At 41.9% G+C, this 27,037-nt stretch overlaps 1 protein-coding gene across 4 annotated transcripts in view; it reads left to right on the top strand.

Annotated features, from left to right (window-relative positions):
- Positions 1-27,037, top strand: part of LOC143776549 (slit homolog 2 protein-like) — a 215,659-nt gene that overhangs the window by 92,768 nt on the left and 95,854 nt on the right. For all 4 annotated transcript variants that reach the window (XR_013215865.1, XM_077266021.1, XM_077266020.1 and 1 more), the window contains exons 2-3: positions 19,721-19,792; positions 21,831-21,902. Coding sequence is in view for 3 of the 4 variants with exons in the window: in XM_077266021.1 (XP_077122136.1) it covers positions 19,721-19,792; positions 21,831-21,902 (144 nt within the window). In the remaining variant the exon portion in view is untranslated. The remainder of the gene's footprint in view (positions 1-19,720; positions 19,793-21,830; positions 21,903-27,037) is intronic.

The following is a 27,037-nucleotide window of genomic DNA, read 5'->3' on the forward strand; positions in this document are numbered from 1 at the left end:
AAGCCCTTTTCATGTTCGATCGACGTGTATAAAGATACATCGAGCAAAACTAAAACTGTAGTTTGTGAAATAGTTATATCCTCAATTTTATTGAGAAAATCATTGGTGTCTCTGATGTACGACCGTGCAGACACAGCAAAAGGACGCAGGACTCAATCCAGAAAAATTGCAGTCTTATTGAATAAAGAACCTCTACCAGACACAATTGGCCTGCCTGGAGGACTCAGCAAATCCTTGTGTATTTTAGGTAGTGTATACAGCACAGGAATCACTGGTGTATCCACAATCAAAAACTCAGACAGCTTGTGGTCAAGGAGTCCCATGGCCAGGGAGTCACTGACCACAAGCTGTAACTCCCTTTGAAAACAAAAGGTAGTTTTAGATGATAATTTCTCATATACAGACTGATCATTCAGTTGTCTAAATATATCAGCCCTACATTTAGAGCTGTCCATAATGACCACCGCCCCGCCTTTATCGGCTTATTTGATGGTTAGGGCAGTGTTATCTGCCAAGTTCTTCACAATCCCCCTCTCTATTGATGACAAGTTCTGATACACAGGAGGTTTAAAAGTACTTTTCAACATTCCAACCTCTCTCTGTACAATTTCAATGTAGGATTCGACAAAATGATCACTATTCGGCGGTTGAAATGAACTCTTGTTGTATAGTCCTAATTCCTGTAATGAAAAACCCTGTACCGGTTCCCCCATATTCAAATTCCTACTGCCGATTTTATCAGATAAAAAGGATGCCAACCTTAACCTCCTAAAAAAAGCCTGTAAATCAATCTCTAAAGAAAACCAATCTGGATTATTAGAAGGACAGAAAGACAATCCCTTAGATAATACTCTCAACTCAATCTCAGATAGAGTAACAGAGGAGATATTTACCACCAATTCTCTATTAATCATTGATTGTCCTTCGCATTCCTTGTCCTCATGGTGGTCGTCCTCACGTGGCGTTGTTCCTTGGGTGGGCCTTTGGTTCTTATGTTTCCGTCCCCCCCTACGGCCCCGTCTCCTGGAGTGGTTTTGTCCATTTGCTCTAAAAAATGTGCTCCCGTGGTTGATCCCAAATTAGAATCATCTGTAGAATCAGATTCGGCTGTAGTGAACCCAAAATTTGAATGTTTCCTCTCCTGGGGTTTTCTACGTCTTTTGGAAGTCATTGGCCTACTCCTCCTATTACCGGAGAACTGGTTTGATCCCATCTGCCAAGAAAAAATACGTCCCGCCTTGTAGTCCTCCATATGTCTGAACCACTTAGTCCTCTTAGTGGTCTCAATGTCAGTCCTAAATTTTGTCAAATTCTCATCTGTTTTAGTACTGAGGGAGCCCCAATCCTGTGCTGTCAGCTGTGTCCTCAACTAGGCCTCTAGTTCTGCAATATTCCTCTTGATCGCGTCCAGTTCCTGCTTTAAAAATTCAATGTTTAGCAACATGATGTCAAACACGTATTTATTAGAGATGGACTCAAATTTCAGACAGAACTGTGTATTATCGGGCAAGAGGGTTGGCCTTAGATGTGGCCGCAACCCCCGTGGAATTCTCCGAGCCCTAAAATATTCCGTCAGAGTCACAATATGGAGCTCAAATGAAATGAATCTCCTTCTTTCGTTCTCCCACTTTCTTCTCAGCATATCAGTTGTCGGTTTACTTAAAAAAGCAATGTCTTTATTAGAGCCAGACAGTATCCGTGTAGCATCATCATTGGTATATGAAAAGATCATGGCATTATCTAGATCACCCACCTCTAGATTAATAGTTCCATCCATTTTTATAGGGATAGGGTGCACGTCAGTCCAGGTTCAAAGTCAATATGTGCAGATGAAGAGGGGGCTGACAGCACTCGCCTTCAGGGCGCCCGTTCCACGTCCAGGGAACCTTCCTGGATATCCACAAATCGTTAACAGAGATGAACAGCACTCCAGCCAGGTGTATGAATATTAGAAAAAGGTATTTATTGAAGCCATAAAAAGCAACGTTTCGACCACCATGTGGTCTTTTTCAAGCATACCAATCATTGCAAAGGGTTGGCTTAAATAGGGTGAATACCACGCAGGGCACCAATCCCCATCCAAGCACTGCCCATGTCTCCATCAGCCGTCTGAATTACATATTTCGGAGATTTATATGGAAACCCTGGTGCAAGCGCAGAGTGCAGGTGAAGTGTGAGCCGAGTCTTACTGCGATCTTTGGGAGGCAGAATGAACAAATCAACAGCAGTTGGAGAATTTGTTTTAATTTTTTTTTTTTACACCGTTCCTTATTTAGTATGTGATTACGCAACTTTACTCTTCGGGTCGGTGCGATTACAGCAATACCAGACTTATATTGGGTTTTTTGTTTGGCTGCTGTCACAACTAAAATATGTTTTTTTTTATTTTTGCAAAAATTAAGTCATGCGATGGCTTGTTTTTTTGTGGGACACATTAACTTTTTTTTATTGTTACCATATTTGGACACATGACATTTTTTGATTGCTTTCTATTCTGATTTTTGGGAGACAGAATGAACAAATCTAGCAATTCAGAAATAGTTTATTGGGTTTGTTTTTGTTCCACTTGTGGTAAAATTGATATGGCAGCTTTATTCTTCGGGTCAGTACGATTACAGTGATACCACATTTATATATTTTTTTAGTGTTTTGGCGCTTTCACACAATAAACTAGTTTATAGAAAAAAATACCATATTTTTCACTTTGTAAGATGCTCCGAATTATAAGACGCACCCCAAATTTTGAAGACACAAATAGGAAAAAAAGTTTTTTAATAAAATGGTGGTGTTTGACAAGTGTGACCAACCTGTAAATCAGTTTTCCAAGCGATGGTACAGATCTATTTGACACTTTTTAGCAGCAGAAAGATCTTTTTTTTTTCTTTCACATATTACTTGAAACCTGTGACCTGCTTAATAATGTGGAATGTCCTTCTTAAGTAGTTTTCCTTTTATTGATGGTCCGCTGGTAAACTAACTATTAGGAGTTAGAGACTGATTTCAGTGATACAAAGAGCCCTGAGACACAATACCATCTGAGTTTTATGTGAAAAACCAAAAATTACATCTGAATGACACTTAAATCCAATTTGCATAATAATTTGGAATGTGTTGTTAAGCCTAGAAAGGACTCCTTTGGAATGTTGTGAACTGAACATAAAAGCATTTTATGTGTAGCTTTTTTATGCACTTTATTGTTATAAGGTATCTGTCGCTAGGTTGATCTACTAGTTTTCTGAATGCTGAGCTCTCTAAAACCCATCCCACAGCACTGAATGGCAGCCTTTTGTGTACACTGTGCATAGGAGGAAAGCCTTCAATCACTGTTATGGGCGGCATTCTACAGTGCTCATGAATATAGAGGCCTTTATGACAGCAGATTTACCAGTCCCCTAGTGAAGATCTCCTACTGATAAAAATGTGATTTCATAAATACTACAGCAAGCAATCTAGTAAGTGATATAACGATATAATCATTTTCTATGTCTCTTCATTAAGCTGGTCTCAGATTGGGAGACAAAATCCTGGTGACAGATTCCTTTTAAGGCCATGTTCACACTTTGCGGGTTTTACCGCGGATCCGCAGCTTTTCTGCAGCTGCGGGTCCGCAGCAGTTTCCATTGTGTTTACATTTACATGTAAACCCTATGGAAACCGCAATCCGCTGTGCACATGCTGCGGGAAAAACCGCGCAGAAACGCAGCGGTTTACATTCCGCAGCATGTCACTTCTTTATGCAGAATCGCTGCGATTCTGCACACATAGGAAAGCATTGAGCCGCTAACTTCCCGCATGGGGCTGTGCCCATGATGCGGGAAGTAAGCGGATAATGTGCAGATGGTACCCGGGGTGGAGGAGAGGAGACTCTCCTCCAGGCCCTGGGAACCATATTTGTGTAAAAAAAAAAGAAGTAAAATAAAAAATAATGATATACTCGCCTCTCAGCGCTGCACGCGGCCGTCCGGTGGCAGGGTTGCTGTGCGAGCAGGGCCTGAGATGACGTCGCGGTCACATGACCTTGACGTTGCGGTCACATGACCGTGACGTCACGAAGGTCCTTCTCGCACAGCATCTTTGGAACCGGACCGCCGCGTGCAGCGCCGAGGAGATCGGGACGTCAGAGGGTGAGTACATAAACGTTTTTTATTATTTTTAACATTACTATTGATGCTGCATATTGCTGCATATGCAGCATCAATAGTATAGGAGTAAACCCGCAGCAGAAACCGCAAAACAAACCGCGATAAATCTGCAGGGATAACCGCAGCAGTTTTGCCCTGCAGATTTATCAAATCCGCTGCGGGAGAACCCGCAGAGGACCCCACGAAGTGTGCACATAGCCTAAAGGTGTTTTCCTTGAATAACTTGCTTCACTTCAGCCAACCCCCTGATACTATCTGCCTGTATCTAAAATTTTATCGGTGGGATGGCCTGCTCCAGGCAGCTAGCAGCGTCAGCCAGCCCCCTGATGTGATCGGCTTGTAAGTGGTCCCATGTTGGGGCTTGTATGTGGTCAGATATTAGCAAAGGGCTGGCTGATGCTACGTACAGGAAGCAGGCCACGATTACGCCATGCCCCCATTTAGGACTGCATTCAAGCAGATAGTGTCAGGGGGCTGGTTGATGTTACTAGCAGAGAGCAGGCCAAGTTCCCTGATGTGACATAATGTTCAATAAGGGTGGGGGAGCAGTGAGGAGCAGCTGCAGCGTCACACAGAATTACAGGTAGTGTGAGGGTGGAAAACAGCACTATTCATGTTATCCTAATAGTTTATGAAGGTACGGCCATTAAAATAATTTTTAATCTCTCCGGAATACCCCTTTAAAATAAAACAGAGATGTCACTCACCCTCTGCGGTTCAGCTCTGCCACTGCTTCAGTCTTTGTTTGCTGCAGTGCTGATTTCATAAATACAGCACACATCACCGCTGCAGCTAATCTCTGTAGTCTGTCAGCGGTTCTGCCTCATAATGCTAAGCCTTTATTTTGAACGGTTTAGTCATTCTTGGGTGGCTTTGCGAAGTAAAGCCCCTGTCACACTAAGTGAGGTCGCTAGCGAGATCGCTGCTGAGTCACAAGTTTTGTGACGCAACAGGGACCTCAGTAGCGATCTCGCTATGTTTCACAGGTAGCAGCGACCAGGCCCCTGTTGTGAGATCGCTGGTCGTGTCGGAATGGCCTGGACCTTTTTTTGATCGTTGAGGTCCCGCTGGGTAGCACACATCGCTGTGTTTGACACCTTACCAACGACCTCGTTGACGACTCAGACACCGACACATAGGCGTGCATTTGCGTTGCCTTTTCCGCACCCCTCCGCTCCGATTGGTGGTCGCTACTGCATTCTGATTGGCGGTCATGCCTTCAACAGAAGGCGACATGTCGCCTCATAAGGCAAGGCCGCCACCAATCAGAACGCAGTAGCGACCACCAATCGGAACTGAATGGGCGCAGAAAAGGCAACGCAAATGCACACGTGTGTGACTACAACGTCACACAGGACGTCCCTCGTCGAGGTCTGAATTGTCATAATAGCTGCCATGTGACAGGGTCACAACGACCAACGACATCGTTGTACAGGTCGCTACAGGTCGCCACATCGCTGCTGCGTCGTTGGGAAGATCTCACTGTTTGACATCTCACCAGCGACCACATAGCGACGCAGCAACGATCCCTGACAGGTCGTATCGTTGTCGGGATCGCTTTAGCGTCGCTAAGTGTGACGGGACCTTTAGTACAACATTCTCCTAAAGACCAAGTGATCTGTTTCATGATTTATGCAGATTATATTTTTGAAAGCTGCTGTCAGATCCTCTATAAGGGTATGTTCACACTGGGTGTTTTTGCTGCTTTTCTTTCTGCAGCAAAACCTGATTACTTGGCAGGAAAGAAGCTGCTGCAAAAACACAGGTTTAGGTGCATTTTTTGCTGTGAATTTTTTCTGCAGTAAAAAGGCTGCAAATAATGATACCTGCAGTTTTTGCAGCTTTTTTTCAACACCCATTCAAGCCAATGGGTGAAAAACGCTGAAAGAATTGACATTCTCTGTTCAAAAAAGCAGCAAAGCAGAAAATCATGATGGCAAAAATATCAATGTGTGTGCATGAGATTTCTGAAATCTCATAGGCTTTGCTGGTAAAATGCAGCTGAAAATTAGCATAAAAAAACACAGCAAAACGACCAGTGTGAAAGTACCCTAAAAGTATTCCATATGGTAATAAAACCCATTTAAAAGAAATATGTGGCAATAAGTGCAGTAGCTGTCAATAACTGGATTTGAAAGTATTTAAGCGCTTGTAAGCTTTTTGGCCTAGTTTGTATAGATGTCTGTAAAGCGCTAAATAAGTAAAATAAACTTGTATGTAGTTTCGCTAAAGGTGATTCTACGGTTCAGAATGTTCCTTCATAATGGCAATGCATCTGAATTGCCCGCTAACAGACACATAGCCTCATAGAATTGCAATCATGTCACCCAAAAAATGAACGCAACAATTTTTTATTTCTTTACTGCCATACCTAATAAATGTTAGGAATAGGATTGCACATTGAGCACGCACATCTGCACAGAACACAAAGGTAAAATTAGGTGTCCTAATGTTGGCTTGGACAGCACAAAACAAGTTCTGCATGTTATTAAAGCCTTGTTTATCTGTGCACGGAACAAGGACCTTATTTAAGAAGCATTTTATAAACATTGTCACTCTTCACATTGCATGGAGTAGTTTATTGAATGTGCCCAGATCATAGTGATTTTCTTTGATGCATTGATTTGCTGCTTAACAAAAGTTGACTTTCTCGAGAATTTCTCTGGTTGACTTGTCAGAGAATTTTCTGGAGTACAAAGAGTTATTGAACAACACTTATTCATAAGCTATTGCTTAAAATAACATATTTTGCCAAATGTAAGTAAAGTTAGGAATTAGGATAGACTCTGTTCAAGAACTACACAGCTTATACAAAAGTCAGAAACAGGAGTGTGTAGTTTTAATAATCATATCATTCATTTTGCTAGCCTGATTATTTAATTTATTCTTGTTTTAAAACGTTGTCCTGTTGATCAGTTTCTGAAATGCTCATTTTACTAGGTCAAGTAAAAAAATACTATCTATAGGAATCAATGGGAGTAAAATGTTACATTATATTCTTTTATAAAGACTGTATTTATCAGTTTTGCATTTTAAACCACTTCCTTTAGAACAGGGGTGGGGAACCTCAGGCCCCAGGGCCATTTACGGCCCTTGAAGACCATTTGTCAGGCCCCTCGAGCTGATTCTCAGTGACAGCATTCTTGGGTAGGGAGGTGTATTTGATTGCTACCAGCTCATTAATTTCTTCTTGCTCTGTTGGGGCACACACACACAGTGTTGACTACTGAACACTGAAGGGCATGCAATGAAAGATTACGCCCTGACACTAGTGCCAGAGTCTTGATGTACTCTGGATATTGGTGGCGTTTGTACGGCCCCCGAAGGATGGTATAAATATCCAAAAGGCCCTTGGCAGAAAAAAGATTCCGTACCCCTGCTTTAGAGGTTGTTTACTTCTAGGACAACCCCTTAATCTTTATTTTTTATATTTACAGTTTGCACACATTATAATCGCTGTAACCGATGAGGCTCACCATCTAGATTCCCTATCAGTATGTTTGGAGTGTGAGAGGAAACCAGAGAACCAGGAGGAAACCCACACAAACATGGGGAGAACATACAAACTCTTTTCAGATGTTGTCCATGGTGGGATTTGAACCCAGGACTCGAGCGCTGCAAGGCTGCAGTGCTATCCACTGAGCCTCCGGGCTTCCCATCTTAATCTGAATGTTTTTCCGAATGAAGCTAAAAACACTTATACTCTTCTCCCATATGGATGCCTTCCCAGTGATTTTGGCACTCGCGTTCCTAGGGCTCACTTGAGGTTGTTACGTCATGTGAGCTCTACGCCCAATCATCGCTGACGTCGGTGTCTCCTCCTTCAGACAAATAAGTAATCAGCTGGAAGAGAGAGCTCAGGATGACTGCTCACTTCCTCTTGATTACTTATACATCTGAAGGTGGGGACACTGATGCCAGCGCTGATTGGGCACAAGGCTCAGGTGAATTAACAACCTCATGTGAGCTTGGAGTATGCAAGTGCAGACACCGCTGGATTGGCACAGCCACGGCAGGTGAGTATAGGTTTTTTAATGGGGCAAATGTGGAGAGTGAGTGGACTATCTTTGTAATCATCTTTAAGGATTGTCCAGGTTTGGCGCACAAGTTTGCAGTCACGCTATGGGACTGCAGAACTCTGAATCTTCACATCGTCTCACAGCACACTATCAGTATTCGCCAGTGCTGGCAGCAAGACTGAGCAGTCATGTGACTGCAGACATGCACTATGCATACTGCCAACCACAGTCCGACTAGATGTTTGTGACCTTTAGCTTGATAAATATGCTCAAATGTGTGTTGTACCTTTTTATTAGCGGTTATGGATATCAGTAACTCATTGTCAAGGAGTTACCGTGACAGAGCAGTGCCAGAAGACCGCAGCATCTGATGGCTCCTGCTGAGAAGAAGCACTTCTCTGGTTTTTCAAATATTTGTTTTCTTTCAGCAGGACAGGGGTTAATCGGCCATGTGGAAATCCCTGCATTCAGCTGTGCTCGGTTAACCACTCCTCTCTCCTATAAAAGCTAGGCCTTCTGGCCAGATCCTTGTCTGAGTTAGCACTTGCTACATAGACCTGGACAGTTAGAAGCTGGTGTCTGGAGCGCTAGAGGAGTTTATCGTGTGACTGTTGCTTGGTTGGTATGCTTGGAAATTCGTCATCCTTACCTGCCTTATTTTCTTCCCCTGTCCTTCACACCCTGGTGAATATCTCCGTAATTTGAGAGATTATATTTGTGGGAGTGGAATTTCCTTTACCCTTGTCTTTGTTAATCTGTCTGTTGGCTTGGTGTACTGCGGTACACGGTAGCACCTCTCTTCCTCGGGTGGGGGAAGGAGACAGACACAGGGCTGCAGCTAGGAGACAGGGCAAGGGGCGGAGACCCCGGCATCCTCGCCATCTGAGGTATCCCGGGGAACAGAGTGAGCCCTTTAGTGCTAGGGCCAGGAAAGGTGCCCCTGGTCCCAGTTTATTCGGCAGTCCTATCATGACACTCATTGAGAGGTCAGTGATCTTTCTTGTGCGGGGAGGAAAGGTCAAGTGTCATTAGTGCTTGGTCAGAGTGACAATTTTTACTATCCAAGGTCATTGGTTTTTCTTTGAAGAACTTTTTTTTATCATCTTTATTACACTTCTGTCAAACCTTTCGTGAAAAACAAACAGCACATGGATGGCATTCAAGTGATGTCTGTTTTGTGTGTGTGTTTTTTTTTTTTTTAAACTGTGATTTTGTGTGGACTACTTGGTCCACAGGAATACACAGACATATGAACACCCCCATAGACTATAATAAGTTTGCGTTCTGTTCATGAAAAGTACGGATAGAACTTATATGTTTGAAAAACTGATTTCTGAATGAGTCCTTACAGTATGTAGGTTGTAACCTTATGTTCTTTTATGTAAAGTGAATTTATATTGTGGCAGAAGTACATTAAAGGGAATCTGTCACCCCAAAAATGGCCTGTAAACTAGGGCCACCTGCATTAGGGGCTTATCTACAGCATTCTGTAATAATCCGCATAAAATCCGCGGCAAATCTGCACCTGCGGTTTCTGCCAGGAGATGCGGATTTTGTGCAGAAAATTTTGCATCCCATTCCGCAACGTGTGCACATAGCCTTACATAGACTGAAACAGGTTTGACTGTAGAATATCCCTGTATTTTGCACCATCCATCTTTCCCTCGACTCGGACCATTTTCCCTGTCGCCGAAAAACATTCCTGCAGCATGATGCTGCCACCACCATGTTTCAATGTGGGGATGGTGTTCCTTGGGTAGTCTCCCACATGTCTTTTGTCAAGCGTGTAAGAAAAGGCTTTTTCCAGGATGTCCCTCCTGACAGAATCATCAGGAGGCCGTGCTTCATATCCTTGATAGGGACAGGAACACACAAAAGGTTAAAAGGCCCCTCCCTCCAACACCCACCGGTGTTTATCCTGTTCCTATCAGAGACGGATGCATAAGAGGATCCTTTTTACCTTTCTAGTCGAGCAGGAGCTCCTGATGCCAGACGCGGTAGGATCAGGGGGTCCTCTTGTCTCTCTTCTTCCTCCTGCCATGGGTCCAGAGGCAGAAACCCTGCTGATCAAGGGGTCTCTCAGACTGAACAATAGATTCGGCGGCTGCAGGAGTCCATCCCTGCACCATGTATTCCTCCGTGTGGCTCATGTCATAGACGAAGATACCGGCATGCAGGAGCATTTAGTTTACAGAGGGGATGACCTGCAGGTTTCTAGTGCCTGGCCTGCATTCCAGCGTACACCACACTTCAAGGATTTGAAAAAAAGGCGCCAAGTATTATTTAAAGGGGAAACAACTTTTGATGAATTAGATGAAAGACGAGAGATGATGCTATTTAAGGTAGTTTCAGAGGAGAACATTTAGGCACCAGCTACAGACGGACAATCCACTGGCCATTCTGATACCCCTGCTGAACCCTTGGTACAAGTTATATAGGTGTTTAGTTTTTTTTCACACACTCATTCCATCTGCCTTCAGTAGTATATTATATAAATCTTTATATAAAAGATTTATCAGCAAATATGTTTTTAGAGGCATGCCTCCCTCTGCGAGTACTACTTGAGGAAGCCACCTGTCGAAACGTGCGTTGGAGTCCTTGGTTGTTCTTATATGGTCATTTTCTTTCACTGAGATATGGTATATTGGTTTTATGATATTGTAGCATTAGATGGTGGCCCGATTCTAACACATCGGATATTCTAGAATATCTATGTATGTATGTATATAGCAGCCACATAGTATATAGCACAGGCCTTGTAGTATATAGCAGACAAATACTACGTGGCCTGTGCTATATACTATGTGGATGCTATATACATACATACATATTGTACAATACCCGATGCGTTAACACAGCCCACGCAGTATATAACACAGCCCACGCAGTATATAACACAGCCCACGCAGTATATAACACAGCCCACGCAGTATATAACACAGCCCACGCAGTATATAACACAGCCCACGCAGTATATAACACAGCCCACGCAGTATATAACACAGCCCACGCAGTATATAACACAGCCCACGCAGTATATAACACAGCCCACGCAGTATATAACACAGCCCACGCAGTATATAACACAGCCCACGCAGTATATAACACAGCCCACGCAGTATATAACACAGCCCACGCAGTATATAACACAGCCCACGCAGTATATAACACAGCCCACGCAGTATATAACACAGCCCACGCAGTATATAACACAGCCCACGCAGTATATAACACAGCCCACGCAGTATATAACACAGCCCACGCAGTATATAACACAGCCCACGCAGTATATAACACAGCCCACGCAGTATATAACACAGCCCACGCAGTATATAACACAGCCCACGCAGTATATAACACAGCCCACGCAGTATATAACACAGCCCACGCAGTATATAACACAGCCCACGCAGTATATAACACAGCCCACGCAGTATATAACACAGCCCACGCAGTATATAACACAGCCCACGCAGTATATAACACAGCCCACGCAGTATATAACACAGCCCACGCAGTATATAACACAGCCCACGCAGTATATAACACAGCCCACGCAGTATATAACACAGCCCACGCAGTATATAACACAGCCCACGCAGTATATAACACAGCCCACGCAGTATATAACACAGCCCACGCAGTATATAACACAGCCCACGCACTATATAACACAGCCCACGCACTATATAACACAGCCCACGTAGTATATAGCAGTCACGCAGTATATAACACTGGCCACGTAATATATAGCACAGCCCAAACAGTATATAGCACAGCCCACGTAATATATAGCACAACTCACGTAATATATAGCACAGCCCACACAGTATATAACACTGGGCACGTAATATATAGCACAGCCCACACAGTATATAACACTGGGCACATAGTATATAGCAACCACGCGGTATATAACACAGCCCACGTAGTATATAGCCGTGTGGGCACCATATCCCTGTTTAAAAAAAATATTTAAAATAAATAATAGTTATATACTCACCCGCCGGGATCCAGCGAAGCTGTGCCGAGACGTAAACCGCTAAGTCTTCTGGGTAATTTCGCAATGCATCTCTGGAAACGGAAGGTGGCGGAGGTCGCGCGCGTCTCGGCAGACTACAGAAGGTGAGAGTAGCAGGTTTTTTTGTTTTTTTTATTATTTTTAATATTACATCTTTTTACTATTGATGCTGCATAGGCATCAATAGTGGTTCGGTTGAGTGGTTCGGTTTTTAAAATTGTATCACTTTTGAGTAGTTTCCAATACGTAGGCCCCTCTAAGTACATTGAAATCAGAATTGGTCCCTTAAGAAACAGGGTTTGTAAATTAAAAAAAAAAGAGAAATTACTGCTAAAGTTGTATCCCCTAACATCCTAACAAACTAAAATGACTTTTGAAAAATTATGCATAATTAAAGTAGACATATGTCCTCATCCTAGCCTGCAACAACGCTCCACTCCTGCCTCCTCCAGCAGCGACGCTAGGACCCCGCTTCACTGCTGCCACCACCCTCGGTAAGCAATAAGATGCATGGATTATAAGAAGCACCACCAATTTATTTAAAAAAACTTTTTTTTCCTATTTTTGTCCTCAAAATTTGCAGTGCGTCTTATAATCTGACGTCAATCATGGCCTCCGGGTGCCGCCTCCTCTTCCTTCATTAGCTTCCTCGGTGCCTGCGCTGTAAGTTCGAAGGGCAGCGCAACTGCGCATGGCCGAAAAAAAAAATTACAGTGCTGGCGCCGGGGACACTAATGAAGGAAGAGCAGGCGGCACCCGCTGCACAGAGGCCATGATTGACTTTTGTGAGGCGTCTGGATTCGGGGGGAAAGATCTGCCCCCTTGCGATTTTACGGTATGAGGAAGAAATTTCAAAAGCGATTATTTCAGCAGTGCCAGGGACCCGAACTAAAAGAGCCACCCTGTCAGAATGCAGCATTACTGCTGCACAAGGTGGCTCTTTATGTTACAAACACCTGGGGGGGGGGACAGGTTCCCTTTAAATAGCACTCCTTCACGGTCTTTGATATATTATTGACACCTTGTTAAGTTTGCAAAGTCAAATTTTCAGTACAAGCTTCAAGTAATGCTCCTTCCCTTCAGAGCCTTATGTGGCCAAACAGTTTCTAACCCCTCAAATGAGGAAAAGTCAATTAATCACAAGTTTCTGATCCGCATAATAAATAATCTGCAGGGTCTCAAATTTCATTTCGGGTCATATGGACCCAAACACAACAGCAGGGTTAAGGGTGGATCCATTCAAAATGACAACTTTGTTTTTTGTTTTTTTGGGAGTTTTTTTTTATAGAGCTAAAGATAGAGAGAGACTTATGTAAAATAGCATAAACTGCTGGATTCTGGATTCACCTTCATCTTTAAATGTCTGTATTAGGCCCTATCCACACTACATCCGGGCACTTGGTCAGAAGATATGCTCTCCATGTGCACATTTAGGCTATGTGCAGACGTTGCGGTTTTTACCGCGGAACCGCAGCGATTTTGACGCTGCGGGTCCGCAGCAGTTTCCATTGCGTTTACAGTTACATGTAAACCTATGGAAACCGCAATCCGCTGTGCACATGCTGCGGGAAAAACCGCGCAGAAACGCTGTGGTTTATATTCCGCAGCTGTCACTTCTTTCTGCAGAATCGCGGTGATTCTGCACACATAGGAAAGCATTGATCCGCTTACTTCCCGCATGGGGCTGTGCCCACGATGCGGGAAGTAAGCGGATCCTGTGTGGATGGTACCCGGGGTGGAGGAGAGGAGACTCTCCTCCAGGCCCTGGGAACCATATTTGTTTTTTTTTTTAAAAAGAATAAAAATAAAAAAATTATATACTCACCTCTCAGCGCTGCACGTGGCCGTCCGGTCGCAGGGCTGATATGCGAGCAGGGCCTGCCATGACGTCGCGGTCACATGACTGTGACGTCACGAAGGTCCTTCTCGCACAGCATCTTTGGAACCGGACCGCCGCGTGCAGCGCCGAGGAGATCGAGACGTCAGAGGGTGAGTATAACCATTTTTTATTATTTTTAACATTACTATGGATGCTGCATATTGCTGCATATGCAGCATCAATAGTATAGTGCAGGAGTAAACCCGCAGTGGAAACCGCAAGACAAAACGCGATAAATCTGCAGGGATAACCGCAGCAGATTTATCAAATCCGCTGCGGGAGAACCCGCAGAGGACCCTCCCTACGTGTGCACATAGCCTTAGGAAGTTGTCTTCGGCATCCATATGCCATAGGGACTTGCTGAAAAGAAACCTATGCAGCCTGCTATACACTTGTTTGTAGTGGCACACTATATAGCAAAGCCCAGCTTATTGCACATTCCTGTACATATAAACGATCTGCAGTCGCATACCAGCCAGATGGAGGAAAATTGAGCATACTTTCGGCCTCCATCAGGTGAATGTTCGCCTATGGCAACATTCCCGCATATTTTGAGAAAAGCGCACACTTGCACCTAGCCTGTCTCTACTGCACATACTAAAGGCAAAGCACATCTCCAAAAAATAGTGTGCGGATGCCTCTCACTGTACAATGCATGACCACAGTAATGTAGAATTACATAGTGGCAATGGATTGACAAAACATTCTACACTGAGGACAGTTTTGCTTCTTGCTATTCTACTAGGGGAAATAAAGCAATTTTTGAGCAGGATACCGATCACTGCGATGCCCGATTGTCATCATGGAGTTGTTGGGTATTATGCTTTGGTTTAATGACCCATATTATGTCCAAAAGTAATTTCTATTGACTGTTGAATGCCAAGTACAGGAGCTTGGTGCATCATGGCGATGCCAAACATTTATCTACACCTTCCCACCTACTTAGTTTTCCTCAATCTCCTCCTTTCTCCTTTGATTGGCAGCTCTGGTTTTCTAGAGCCAGACAAGGGTGTGGTAAAGTATGGCAAACAAGTAGCTAGGAAGGTGCACTAAACTGGGTGCGTCATGTGTGCTGAGCGCCTCTACTTGGTTTAAATATACATTTATACGTATTACAGCTTCGGTTTAGTGCAGCCCTTGTCACTAACCACAGTTTTCCACTCCACAAATTGGCAGAAGATGGAGGAATATGTGACTAGATCTGTAAGTTGCCTCCTACCATGGAGAAACCACATGTGAAGTGTTATATATTTGGAGGAGGGTGATGGACAGGCCTTGTTACATGCTCCTTCATCCGCAGCCATTTTTGACAAAATGCTGCATTAACAGTTCCAGTAGAACCTGTAATGTTTATGTACTAATATGTCGCCAACACATCTGTTAAACTAAATAAAGTGGCTGGTCCATTTAGTTGTTGCATGGGGTCTCATGTGACATATATATAGCCCAGCGCTAAGAATCAAATCGGAGTCATTGTCAGTTCTCCAAACAGTGTCCTATGTCATCATTGTTGGGCCACTGGGGACTGCTCAGCTAGAAAGAGGACAAAGTGTCTTTGACAGGCATATAACTATAAGTGAGTTTTGGATGACAATGGGAGGAGGAGATAATATGATACTCCAGGCACATCCACAAATGTTTTATCTATCCAGGACATCAGAGTAATCTGACCAGTTTCATATCATGTTGGGCTTTCCATTATGCAGAAAGCGGAGCATGTCAGGTTGCTAGAAATTACCGTGACATATTTGCATCTTGAAAGCTTAATCCTACCTGGTCTCCAGAATGTCCTACATGAATTTCTGTTACAAATCCTTGTTCCCTTCTGCCGCCTTATGATTCATTGTGACGTTCATTCATAGCAGTCAAATTAATTTCCTCTATGTAATGCTGTAATTGGCTTCTTATACAAAAGACTGACATTTAGATGGAAACAAACCTTTACTTGTCTGTGTGACATCTCCTTGGTGTACAATTAGTTTGGTGTTTGTTGTTAACGTGGCCAGACATATTAAACATTAATATGACTCCTAGTACGTTAACATTGTATCAAAAATCTGTCAAATGTGCACCTTCATTTTAGTTGCTATATGGAAACTGCTGTTTAAGGACACTATTAAAAGTAAATATTCATAGAAAACCATTTTTTTGAATTTTGGGTGTTTTGTGTTTTTTTAAGCAATTTCAGCAGTACTCTTCCAATAAAATTGAGATTGAAATTCTTCGAATCTAGCAGTGATCAGAAAGGCAGAAAAAGTGACAGGAACAATAGGCGAGTCTCAGTGTAAAGTGCTGCGAGCGACATCTTTATCATGACAGAACGGCAGCTTTACTGTTCTCATTCACACATCTAATTTTCTAGGCTACAAATCCGTTTTTCCAACAAGTTCCTAATTATTAGGAGTCCGGGAGTTGTCCTCTTGTTACACATTTTCATGTGGCTATTAGTAAGAGTGCTCGTTACTCGAGTTTTCCCAGCATGCTTGAGTCTCAACCAAGTATTGCCGGTGCTAGGATGTGATGCTCAGATCCAAGCCCTGCATGTTGCGGCTTAAATAAAAATGCAGGGATTGCCTGACATACACGGGTAAACTGTAGCCATGTTTATTGGCTGTATTACTGCCACAAAACATGCGGGGAAGGGATCCGAGCATCGGCAATACTTGGTTGGTCGAGTATGCTCGGAAATTTCGAGTAAGGAGCATACTCGCTCATCACTTGAGGCTATGTCTTCTTTATATTGCTAAGGCCAGACCTACTTGTTATAGATGATACATTATTAAATAAATACTTCGATTTGTTGCTCTTGTGCCTGGATAAGTTGGGCGATTCCTTTCTGAGAAGTCTGACTGTCAGGCATATTGCTTGTTTAACCAAGAACAAATCTATTGTATTGCTAACTTTTTTCACAAATGAACAGGACTCAAGTAACCTCCATATCCAACCGTTCACTGAGAACTGTTCTACCACAGATTATTCTATAAAAGTAGATGAAAGAAGTACTGTATATGTAGACATGCTGGACATGAGCAGGTGTAGCCTCTCCCTGCAGGCACCTAGCTGTTCATTCACCCCCAGCTGGCAGAGCTTCTCCTTTAGTGATCTCCCTATCCGCACAGTGGTAGCTATAGTCCTATATAGAAACCTTACAGTTACCTTATGTAGTTCCCATATATAATGTGGGGGCAACATAGGGGGATGCATAGTTAGGTCCAGAAATGTTTCGGCTCGGCATGCCACTTTTTTTTTATTTCAAATGAAACAACTCGGATGCGATTGCAGTGTAGACTTTTGGGTTTAATTAAAGGGATTGAGAAAAAATATCCTGTGAAACATTTAGGAATTGTAACCATTTTTCTACAAAGCCTCCTCATTTCAGGAGCTCAAAAGTAATTAGACAAATTACTTAACATACATAAAATGATAATTTGTATTGCTTTGCAGAGAATCCTTTGCAGGCAATGACTGCCTGAAGTCTGGAAGCCATGGATGTCACCCAACGCTGGGTTTCCTCCTTTGTGATGCATTGCCAGACATTTACTGCAGCTGACTTCAGTTGTTGCTTGTTTGTGGGTTTTGTTGGTTTGTGTTTAAGACAGAAAGCCGTATGTTTTGTCTTAAGCATGTGAAATGCTGCTTAATGGGGTTGAGATGTGGTGATTGCCTCTCTATTGCAGAATATTCCACTTGTTTGCCTTAAACTCCTGGGTTGCTTTTGCAGTATGTTTTGGTCACTATCCATCTGTACAAAGAAGCGACGTTCAACTTTGCTGCATTTGGTTGAATCTGAGCAGAAAGGATCACCTTGTACCCTTAGGAATCCATCCGTGCCCTTGCCAACACACTGCCCCCACCATATTTAACAGAAGATGTGGTGTTTTGACCATGAGCTGTTCCAAATCTTCTCCAGAATTTCTTCCTCCAAATATTCTGGTTCAGGTTGATTTTGGTTTCGTCTGGTGAAAGAAAGCTTTTCCAGAACCGAACTGGCTTCTTTAGATGTTTTTTGGCAAAGTCTATTACTTTGTGTTTTTAAGGCTGCTTAATGGCTTGCACCTTATGGTGAACACTTTGCATTTGCTCTCATTAAATATTTTCTTTGTGATAGACTTGGATACTTAGACACCTACTTACTGGAGAATGTTCTTCACTTGGGTGGATGTTGTGAAGGGGTTTCTCTTCACCATGGGAAGGATTCTGCGATCATCTACCACTGCTGTCTTCCATACCTTTTGATTTGTCAAAATCACCAATGTGCTTCTTTTTTTCAGAATGTAGCAAACTGTTGTTTTGGAGATCCCTAACATTTCTGCAATCTCTCTGATGGATTGTAGCCTTATGTTCAACCATTCATCAGCCTTAAAAATGGGCCAAATTAGAGTTTCTCAACAAAAACATCAAGGGAAGCCAGCCCAGTTCTGGAAAACTATTTTTTGGATAGATGAAACTGAGATCAAAATGTACTAGAATTACATGAGGATGAAAGTATGGAGAAGGCATGGATCAGTGACCCAAAGTATACTGTGAAAGTAACCCAGGAGTTTCTCAAGACAATCAAGTGGAATATTCTGCAATGGCCAACTCAATCACCAGATCTCAACCCCATGGAGGAGCATTTTACATGCTTAAGACAAAACTTACATCAGAAAGACCCACAAACGAGCAACAACTGAAGTCAGCTGCTGTAAAGGTCTGGCAAAGAATCACAAAGGTGGAAGCCCAGCACTTGGCGATATCCATGGCTTCAAGACTTCAGGGAGTCATTGCCTGCAAAGGATTCTCTACAAAATGTTAAAAATGAACATTTTATTTATGGTAAAGGTAGTTTATCCAGTTACTTTTGAACCCCTAACATGAGGAGGCTTTATAGAAAAATGGTTGCAATTCCCAAACATTTTACCGAAACCACAGCACTAAGTATTATTTTGGGTTTCAAGTCTTGCACAGCTCCTTAGCTAAAATGTCTGACACACGATGTGACTGAGGTTACACATTGTGCATTGCCTGCACTTAATATTTAATACCACCATTCCAGGCAATCTGTATCTTAGGAACATCTGTTATTACTGGGCCAAAACATCCAACTAAATATGTAGTGCCTCACTTTTAAAGAAATGTTGAACTTTGTTGCCGTGCGGAATTCTTTCTACTTAGTCTTTTTAAATTTCTACTGTAAGTAAAGTTGGGATTTATGTTGGGCAGCAAGTATCGGAAGTTTCCATAGAATACATTACTGTTGACTGCAATTGCAATGCATTTTGATCTTCGAACTGATTCACTTCAGTTTGTGTTGAACCAAATTGTTGAGTGGCTAAGAATTTTATTATCAAAATATTTTAGTTTGAAGCTTATTTAAGTGTAGCTGATATCATTTTATAAAATGTTATAGTTACAGATGGTGACAATACAGTAGTTTCAGCCATTATTTGTTTACGGTAATATCTAAAATAAGTGAATATTTTTGTATTTAATGACCAACATACCAATTACTATTTATGTGTTATATGAATCCACCATCAGTGGCTGGAACAACTGAATAACTATCTAAATAAAAATTGCTTTTCATTTTATTTCATAAAGATGTTTCTACAGTTAACTACAGAATATAGGTTTTATTTTGTTTATAATATTTATTACTGTTTTTTTTTTCTTTTTTTAGAGACTTGGATAAAAATAACATTACAAGGATTGCGAAGACAGATTTCGCTGGTCTTAAAAATCTTCGAGTACTGTAAGTTGCAAAATAATAAACAAGAATATGAACTGAAAACATCCTGCACTTCTTTGAGATGTGATTTCTGTAAAATGTAACAACAAATGTTTTTGATACTTTCTTACTCTAAAGGGAATCTGTCAGCGTATTTTTGCTATGTATTCAGAGGACAGCTTAAGGTAGGGGTTAAAACAGAGATTTTAATGATGTATCACATGTCAGGCTGTGTGTTGTTGTTTTACTTCCAATGAAGGTTTTATCATTCGGTGATCACACTACAGCAGTGTGTGCATGCTAGTCTGACTCCACCCCCTCCTGTAATAAGCAGCTCACTGAATATAGACTATGTATATGCAGAACCTGGTATATGTGGTGGCTACTTTTTCAGCTCTGATGCATTTCTAAATCTAAGAACTCTGATTGTGGCAGTTTACTGGGTGCCGCAGTTCTAAGTGACACATCTTTGACAAAAACATGGTGACAGATTCCCTTTAAAGATTGGTTAGAGACAACCTGTGATACTATTTGACAAGCTGATTATTAGTAATAAATCCTGACCGCACTGGTTGTTCTGATAAACTCTCCCTAATTCGTGATTTTAATGTATTTTGTGTATACACAAAATCGGCTTATGTGGGCTTGGTAAGCAGGACTCACAGTACTGTAATAATTTTTTCCTTCTTTTTACACAAAAGTCCTGTTCAGATCCTAGAAACTGCTATGATTGAGTTTGGTATCCCTCAATCAATTGTCTGTTTTCACAAAGGGAAGTCTAAATCAAATGAAAAGTTGGCTGTATAAGGAGTCTGTCACCCCCTAACCCCTATAAAAAATAATACTAGCGCTTTACTGGTCATTGTATTAGTGGCTGAGAAATGGACTTCTTATCCATATGCAAATGAGGGGGCTTCAGGATGCTCTTGCCAAGCATGGCCAAGGATCAGTGCACCATTACACCCTCAATTTTCATTTTTAGTACTCCCCTTGATCTTGATTGACAGCACTTCCTTGCTGAATCCGTATCCCTGCACGAGCACACTAACACAGCAGGAACCCAAAAATGTGCATAAACTGTTCGCCTGGCTGCAATCAGATGTGTGGATCCTGTCTACGGTCACTGCTACCTTCACTGATATACCTGGAGGTTTAATAAATGAGTAGCTCCTGACGTTATTCTATTAACTTGCTGGGATGCAGGCTTCGTTCAGGCAGTGCTTGCTCTGGGTGAGTAAGTGCCGTCAATCAAGACTTGCATAATATAAAATTTAGACCATGTCGACCTTAGTAAGCCATATTCACTGGGGTTTGACAATTCCTTGTCAGTTAATCAAATGTTCCTCCCAAAGATGTAGCCTATATCATAATGGTACAAAAATCCCATATCGTAATGTTACAAAAACATCCCCTCAACGACTCTTAGGTTGATCGGTGGTAAGATTATTAACTTAGCAGTTCTTCTTAGTCCCACCTAAAAACTGTTTTCACTATTCTGCACAACAGATCAAGTATGTACATCAAAGTATACGCCTAGATATTATTCAGTTATCCTTAGGCCATAACAAATAAATATGACGTGAAATGAACCTAAGCTTACTACTGTTGACCAGCTCAGCATTCAGGTGTATATTTTAGAGAGTCCCTTACTACTGTTGACCAGCTCAGCATTCAGGTGTATATTTTAGAAAGTCACCAAGGTGCCAGTGAAGTAAGAAATGTCATTTATCTTATCAGAGAACGCTGCTTCATTCTCCTCCTGGAATGATCATTTACTATGAATTCATCTGTAAAATCTGTCATTTGTGAATTGGGATTTTCCGAATACTGAGATAGGAGATAACAGTTGTTGCTCATGAAACTCAATGGAAAGCGAGGAGGAAAGTGGAGGATGTAGCTAGAAATCGACAGACTTGCTTTTGAAAGTTCACTTGAAGTTAAACTTGAAATATGAACCTGGAAAAATGTTTCCTGTGTTTTTCATGTGCAGTTTGTATTTGGTTGTTAAATATAATTAGAAGCAATTGAATTTTTTGCATGACTGAAATGCTTTGTTTTGTAGGCACTTGGAGGAAAACCAAATCAGCATCATTGAGAGAGGAGCATTTCAAGACTTAAAGCAATTAGAACGGATGTAAGTACTTACTACTAATCAAAAGTTACACAAAAAGTAATGATTTTAGTTTCAGATGCTGAAAAGTGAAAACAGTCAAAGTCTAGTTGACCAAAAGGAAAAATGAGAAATAGCAGGTTAAGTGTCATAGAATAAGCAACTAATATTTACACATATTTGAAGAAGCCTCCCATTATTACTTTTTTCATTAAATGTGTGTATATGTGCATGTAATGTAATGTTAGAGTATTAATATACTCCCGTGCTGCTACTCTCTCCAGTGTTGAGCGCCGTTCTTCTCTACTGAAGGATGTCACTGCCCTACAGACTGGCCGTCTCACGGTCTCCTCTGTGCGAGAACTGGATGCCTCTTTTACAATGAAAACCTATAGAGTCTTGTTCTGATGTTCCATAGACTTGAGTTGTAAAGCCTTGGCCAGAGCATTCAGTGCACAGTGACCCGTAGAGTCTGCAGAGAGGTGATGCCAATGAGAAATAGAAAGTGACAGTGCGGCACACAGGAGATTATTTCAATACACTCAAACTCACACCATACATATGTACACACGTTTAATGAAAAAAATATTCATGGGAGGCTTCTTTGATAGTGAATAGCGAACCCCAGGATGTTTGGGTACTGTTCGGCTACCAAAACAGTACCTGAACCCGGACCCCATTCAGATGAATGAGGGGGGGGACATCTATTGTTTGAACATCCGCATGACAGTGCACAAACACTGGCTCTTATCGATGGTAAGATTATTACTGCCGGTCAGTGAGCTGCGGCTCCAATGCTGTCAGATGACAGCGCGAGCCGGCAGCTGTGAGCGGTGCTAAAAACGCCCATTCCATCGAAGCCCTGGTCTCCTGTAAAAAAAAGAAAAATAAAAAACAACCATATTCCTCACCTATCAGACATATTGCCTTATAGGGAACCTGTCAGCAGGATTGTGCATAGTAACCTACAGACAGTGTCAGGTCGGCTATATACTAATTAAAATGATACCTTGGTTGATTAAAACCGTCTTGTGATTGTTTTTTTTTAACTTTATTTTAACTTTATTTTCAGTTTTGAGTTAATGATATGCTCCTGCCCTGGGGCGGACTGTGGGGGTCTTCATGTGGTGCTCTGATTAGGTACAGTATTCAAAATGCAGACTGCTGACAGGTCACTGATCCCTCCCTGACCTGCTCTGTAGTTTAAATAATGAATACATGTACAGTGGGGCAAAAAAGTATTTAGTCAGTCAGCAATAGTGCAAGTTCCACCACTTAAAAAGATGAGAGGCGTCTGTAATTTACATCATAGGTAGACCTCAACTATGGGAGACAAACTGAGACAAAAAAATCCAGAAAATCACATTGTCTGTTTTTTTTATCATTTTATTTGCATATTATGGTGGAAAATAAGTATTTGGTCAGAAACAAACAATCAAGATTTCTGGCTCTCACAGACCTGTAAATTCTTCTTTAAGAGTCTCCTCTTTCCTCCACTCATTACCTGTAGTAATGGCACCTGTTTAAACTTGTTATCAGTATAAAAAGACACCTGTGCACACCCTCAAACAGTCTGACTCCAAACTCCACTATGGTGAAGACCAAAGAGCTGTCAAAGGACACCAGAAACAAAATTGTAGCCCTGCACCAGGCTGGGAAGACTGAATCTGCAATAGCCAACCAGCTTGAGTGAAGAAATAAACAGTGGGAGCAATAATTAGAAAATGGAAGACATTCAAGACCACTGATAATCTCCCTCGATCTGGGGCTCCACGCAAAATCCCACCTCGTGGGGTCAGAATGATCACAAGAACGGTGAGCAAAAATCCCAGAACCACGCGGGGGGACCTAGTGAATGAACTGCAGAGAGCTGGGACCAATGTAACAAGGCCTACCATAAGTAACACACTACGCCACCATGGACTCAGATCCTGCAGTGCCAGACGTGTCCCACTGCTTAAGCCAGTACATGTCCGGGCCCGTCTGAAGTTTGCTAGAGAGCATTTGAATGATCCAGAGGAGTTTTGGGAGAATGTCCTATGGTCTGATGAAACCAAACTGGAACTGTTTGGTAGAAACACAACTTGTCGTGTTTGGAGGAAAAAGAATACTGAGTTGCATCCATGAAACACCATACCTACTGTAAAGCATGGTGGTGGAAACATCATGCTTTGGGGCTGTTTCTCTGCAAAGGGGCCAGGACGACTGATCCGGGTACATGAAAGAATGAATGGGGCCATGTATCGTGAGATTTTGAGTGCAAACCTCCTTCCATCAGCAAGGGCATTGAAGATGAAATGTGGCTGGGTCTTTCAACATGACAATGATCCAAAGCACACCACCAGGGCAACAAAGGAGTGGCTTCATAAGAAGCATTTCAAGGTCCTGGAGTGGCCTAGCCAGTCTCCAGATCTCAACCCTATAGAAAACCTTTGGAGGGAGTTGAAAGTCCGTGTTGCCAAGCGAAAAGCCAAAAACATCACTGCTCTAGAGGAGATCTGCATGGAGGAATGGGCCAACATACCAACAACAGTGTGTGGCAACCTTGTGAAGACTTACAGAAAACGTTTGACCTCTGTCATTGCCAACAAATTAAATATATTACAATGTATTGAGATGAAATTTTGTTTCTGACCACATACTTATTTTCCACCATAATATGCAAATAAAATGATAAAAAAACAGACAATGTGATTTTCTGGATTTTTTTTTCTCAGTTTGTCTCCCATAGTTGAGGTCTACCTATGATGTAAATTACAGACGCCTCTCATCTTTTTAAGTGGTGGAACTTGCACTATTGCTGACTGACTAAATACTTTTTTGCCCCACTGTACATACTGAAAAAACCCTTCTGCAGGCAGGTGCCGCCCATGGTACCTGCACTTCAGCATAATCGCATGTTTAGTGTCCAGTTAATAACTATTCTTGTTGTTATTAAGCAAAAAAAAATAAATCAGTTTGAAAATGGTGCCCGCTGTGCCTGTAGAGTAGCTGCTATCAGTGTGTATAGAGATCCAAAATCTGCTATTTCACAGGCGCTGGCGGCACCATCTTGTAGGATGATTTTTTTTTCTTCTCCAGCAATATGGCACCGCCTGCGCAATAACAGCTATTGGATCTCTATACACACTGATAGCAGCTACTGTGCAGGCGCCATTTTCAAATTGATTTTCTTTTTTCTTGCTCAATAATGGATATTAACTGGACACTAAACATGCGATAATGCTGCCGAGCAGGTGCCACAGATGGCACCTGGCTGCAGAAGTTTTTATTTTTTTTCAGTATGCACAGGTATTCATTATGTAAACTAGGAGGCAGCTCAGTGAGGGATCAATAACCTGTCCGCAGTCTGCATTATGAATATCTAATCCAAGCACCACATGAAGACCCCCACAGGTCGCCTTAGGGCATGAGCATATCATGAACTCAACACAGAAAATAAAGATTAAATAACCACAAGACAGATTTCATCAACCGAGATATCATTTTAATCAGTATGATGGCGCCATTCTGACACTGTCTGTAGGTTACTATGCACAATCCTGCGGCAGGCTCCCTTTACGAAATGTCTTGCGGTGAACTGCAGTGAATTCACTGTGAATACAACAAGTAATACTGTACTTTGTAGTCAAAATCAACATACATGATTATACAGAGATACAATTGGACAGCACTTTGAAGGATATAGTTATTATGGCACAAAGAAGAGTCACTACAATTGAGGTAGAGGTTAGCAGTATAGTCGCTGAGTAATAAGACTCTGCCATAAGTTAGCATTCAGAGATAACCATGTGGGAGGTAAAGTGCATATGTAATGAAAGTACAAGGAGCAATATAAATGAATGTACCCGATGTGAAAACGGGCAGCCTTGTCCCCTACGCTCGTTTTGGCGCTTGCTTTCTCCTGGGGGGCGTGCACTGCAATATACTGCAAAGTGCTGTCCAATGGTATCGCTGTATAATCATGTATTTTGACTAGAAAGTACTACATGTATTCACATATGCTCTCTATATCGAGATCTTACCATTTTTGTCATACACTTACCCCTTGTGTCACGTGTTGTCACTTGGATCAGCTGATTTTCATGTTTTAATCATGTTTTCAATAAAAATATATATTTTAATTAATCATTATTCTTTTATGGTCTTCAGTTGCACTATTTTCTTTTATGACTGAGTTAAATTCCTGTGCCTGACTATTTAGTCCTATACCTTATATTACAGTTTGCAGATTGTTCGCCTTTAATTAATGTTTTTCAGTCTGTGTATTAGAATAATTAATTGAAAAAGGTGGGGTGTTCAAAATAGCAGTGTGGAGTTCAATTAGTGAGGTCAATCATTCTGTGAAGAAACCGGTGTAGAGAAGGTGGCCCTTATGTAAGGGTGAAGCCAGGACATGTTGTACAGCATTTCTCCTTGAAAGCCTGAGAAATATGGCTCGCTCAAGACATTGTTCAGAAAAACAGTGAACTTTGATTAAAAATTTGATTGTAGAGGATAAAACATATAAAAGAAATGCAGATACTGAAAACTATTCAGCTAAAATGATCTCCAATGCTTTAAAATGGAAAGCCAAACCAGAGCGACATAGAAGACAATGGATGGAAGAATAGTCAGAATGGCAAAGGCTCAGCCAGTGATCAGCTCCAGGATGATCAAAGATAGTCTCAAGTTACCTGTGAGGACTGTGACCGTTAAAACACGCCTGTGTGACACTAATCTCTTATCAAGAAGTCCCTGAAAAATCCCACTGTTAAAAAAAATAAATAATAAAAAAAAAGACATTGAAGTGGATACAATTTGCCAAAGAACACATCAACTGGCCTAAAGAGAAATGGAGAAACATTCTGTGGACCGAGGAAAGTAAAATTGTTCTTTTCGGGTCCAAGGGCCACTGACAGTTCGTCAGACGACCCCAACACTCTGCATTCAAGCCACAGTACACTCTGAAGACAGTGAAGCATGAAGGTGCAAGCATCATGATATGGACATGTTTTTCTTACTATGGTGCCGGACCTATTTACCGCACACCAGGGATCATGGACCAGTTTGCATATATTAAAAGACTTGAAGAGATCATGTTGCCTTACGCTATAGAGGATATGCCCTTGAAATTGGTGGCCAGCCCAATCCCCAGACCTTAATCCGATAGAACACTT

The sequence above is a fragment of the Ranitomeya variabilis genome, chromosome 5 (genome assembly GCF_051348905.1).
Source record: "Ranitomeya variabilis isolate aRanVar5 chromosome 5, aRanVar5.hap1, whole genome shotgun sequence".
NCBI classification, from domain to species: domain Eukaryota; kingdom Metazoa; phylum Chordata; class Amphibia; order Anura; family Dendrobatidae; genus Ranitomeya; species Ranitomeya variabilis.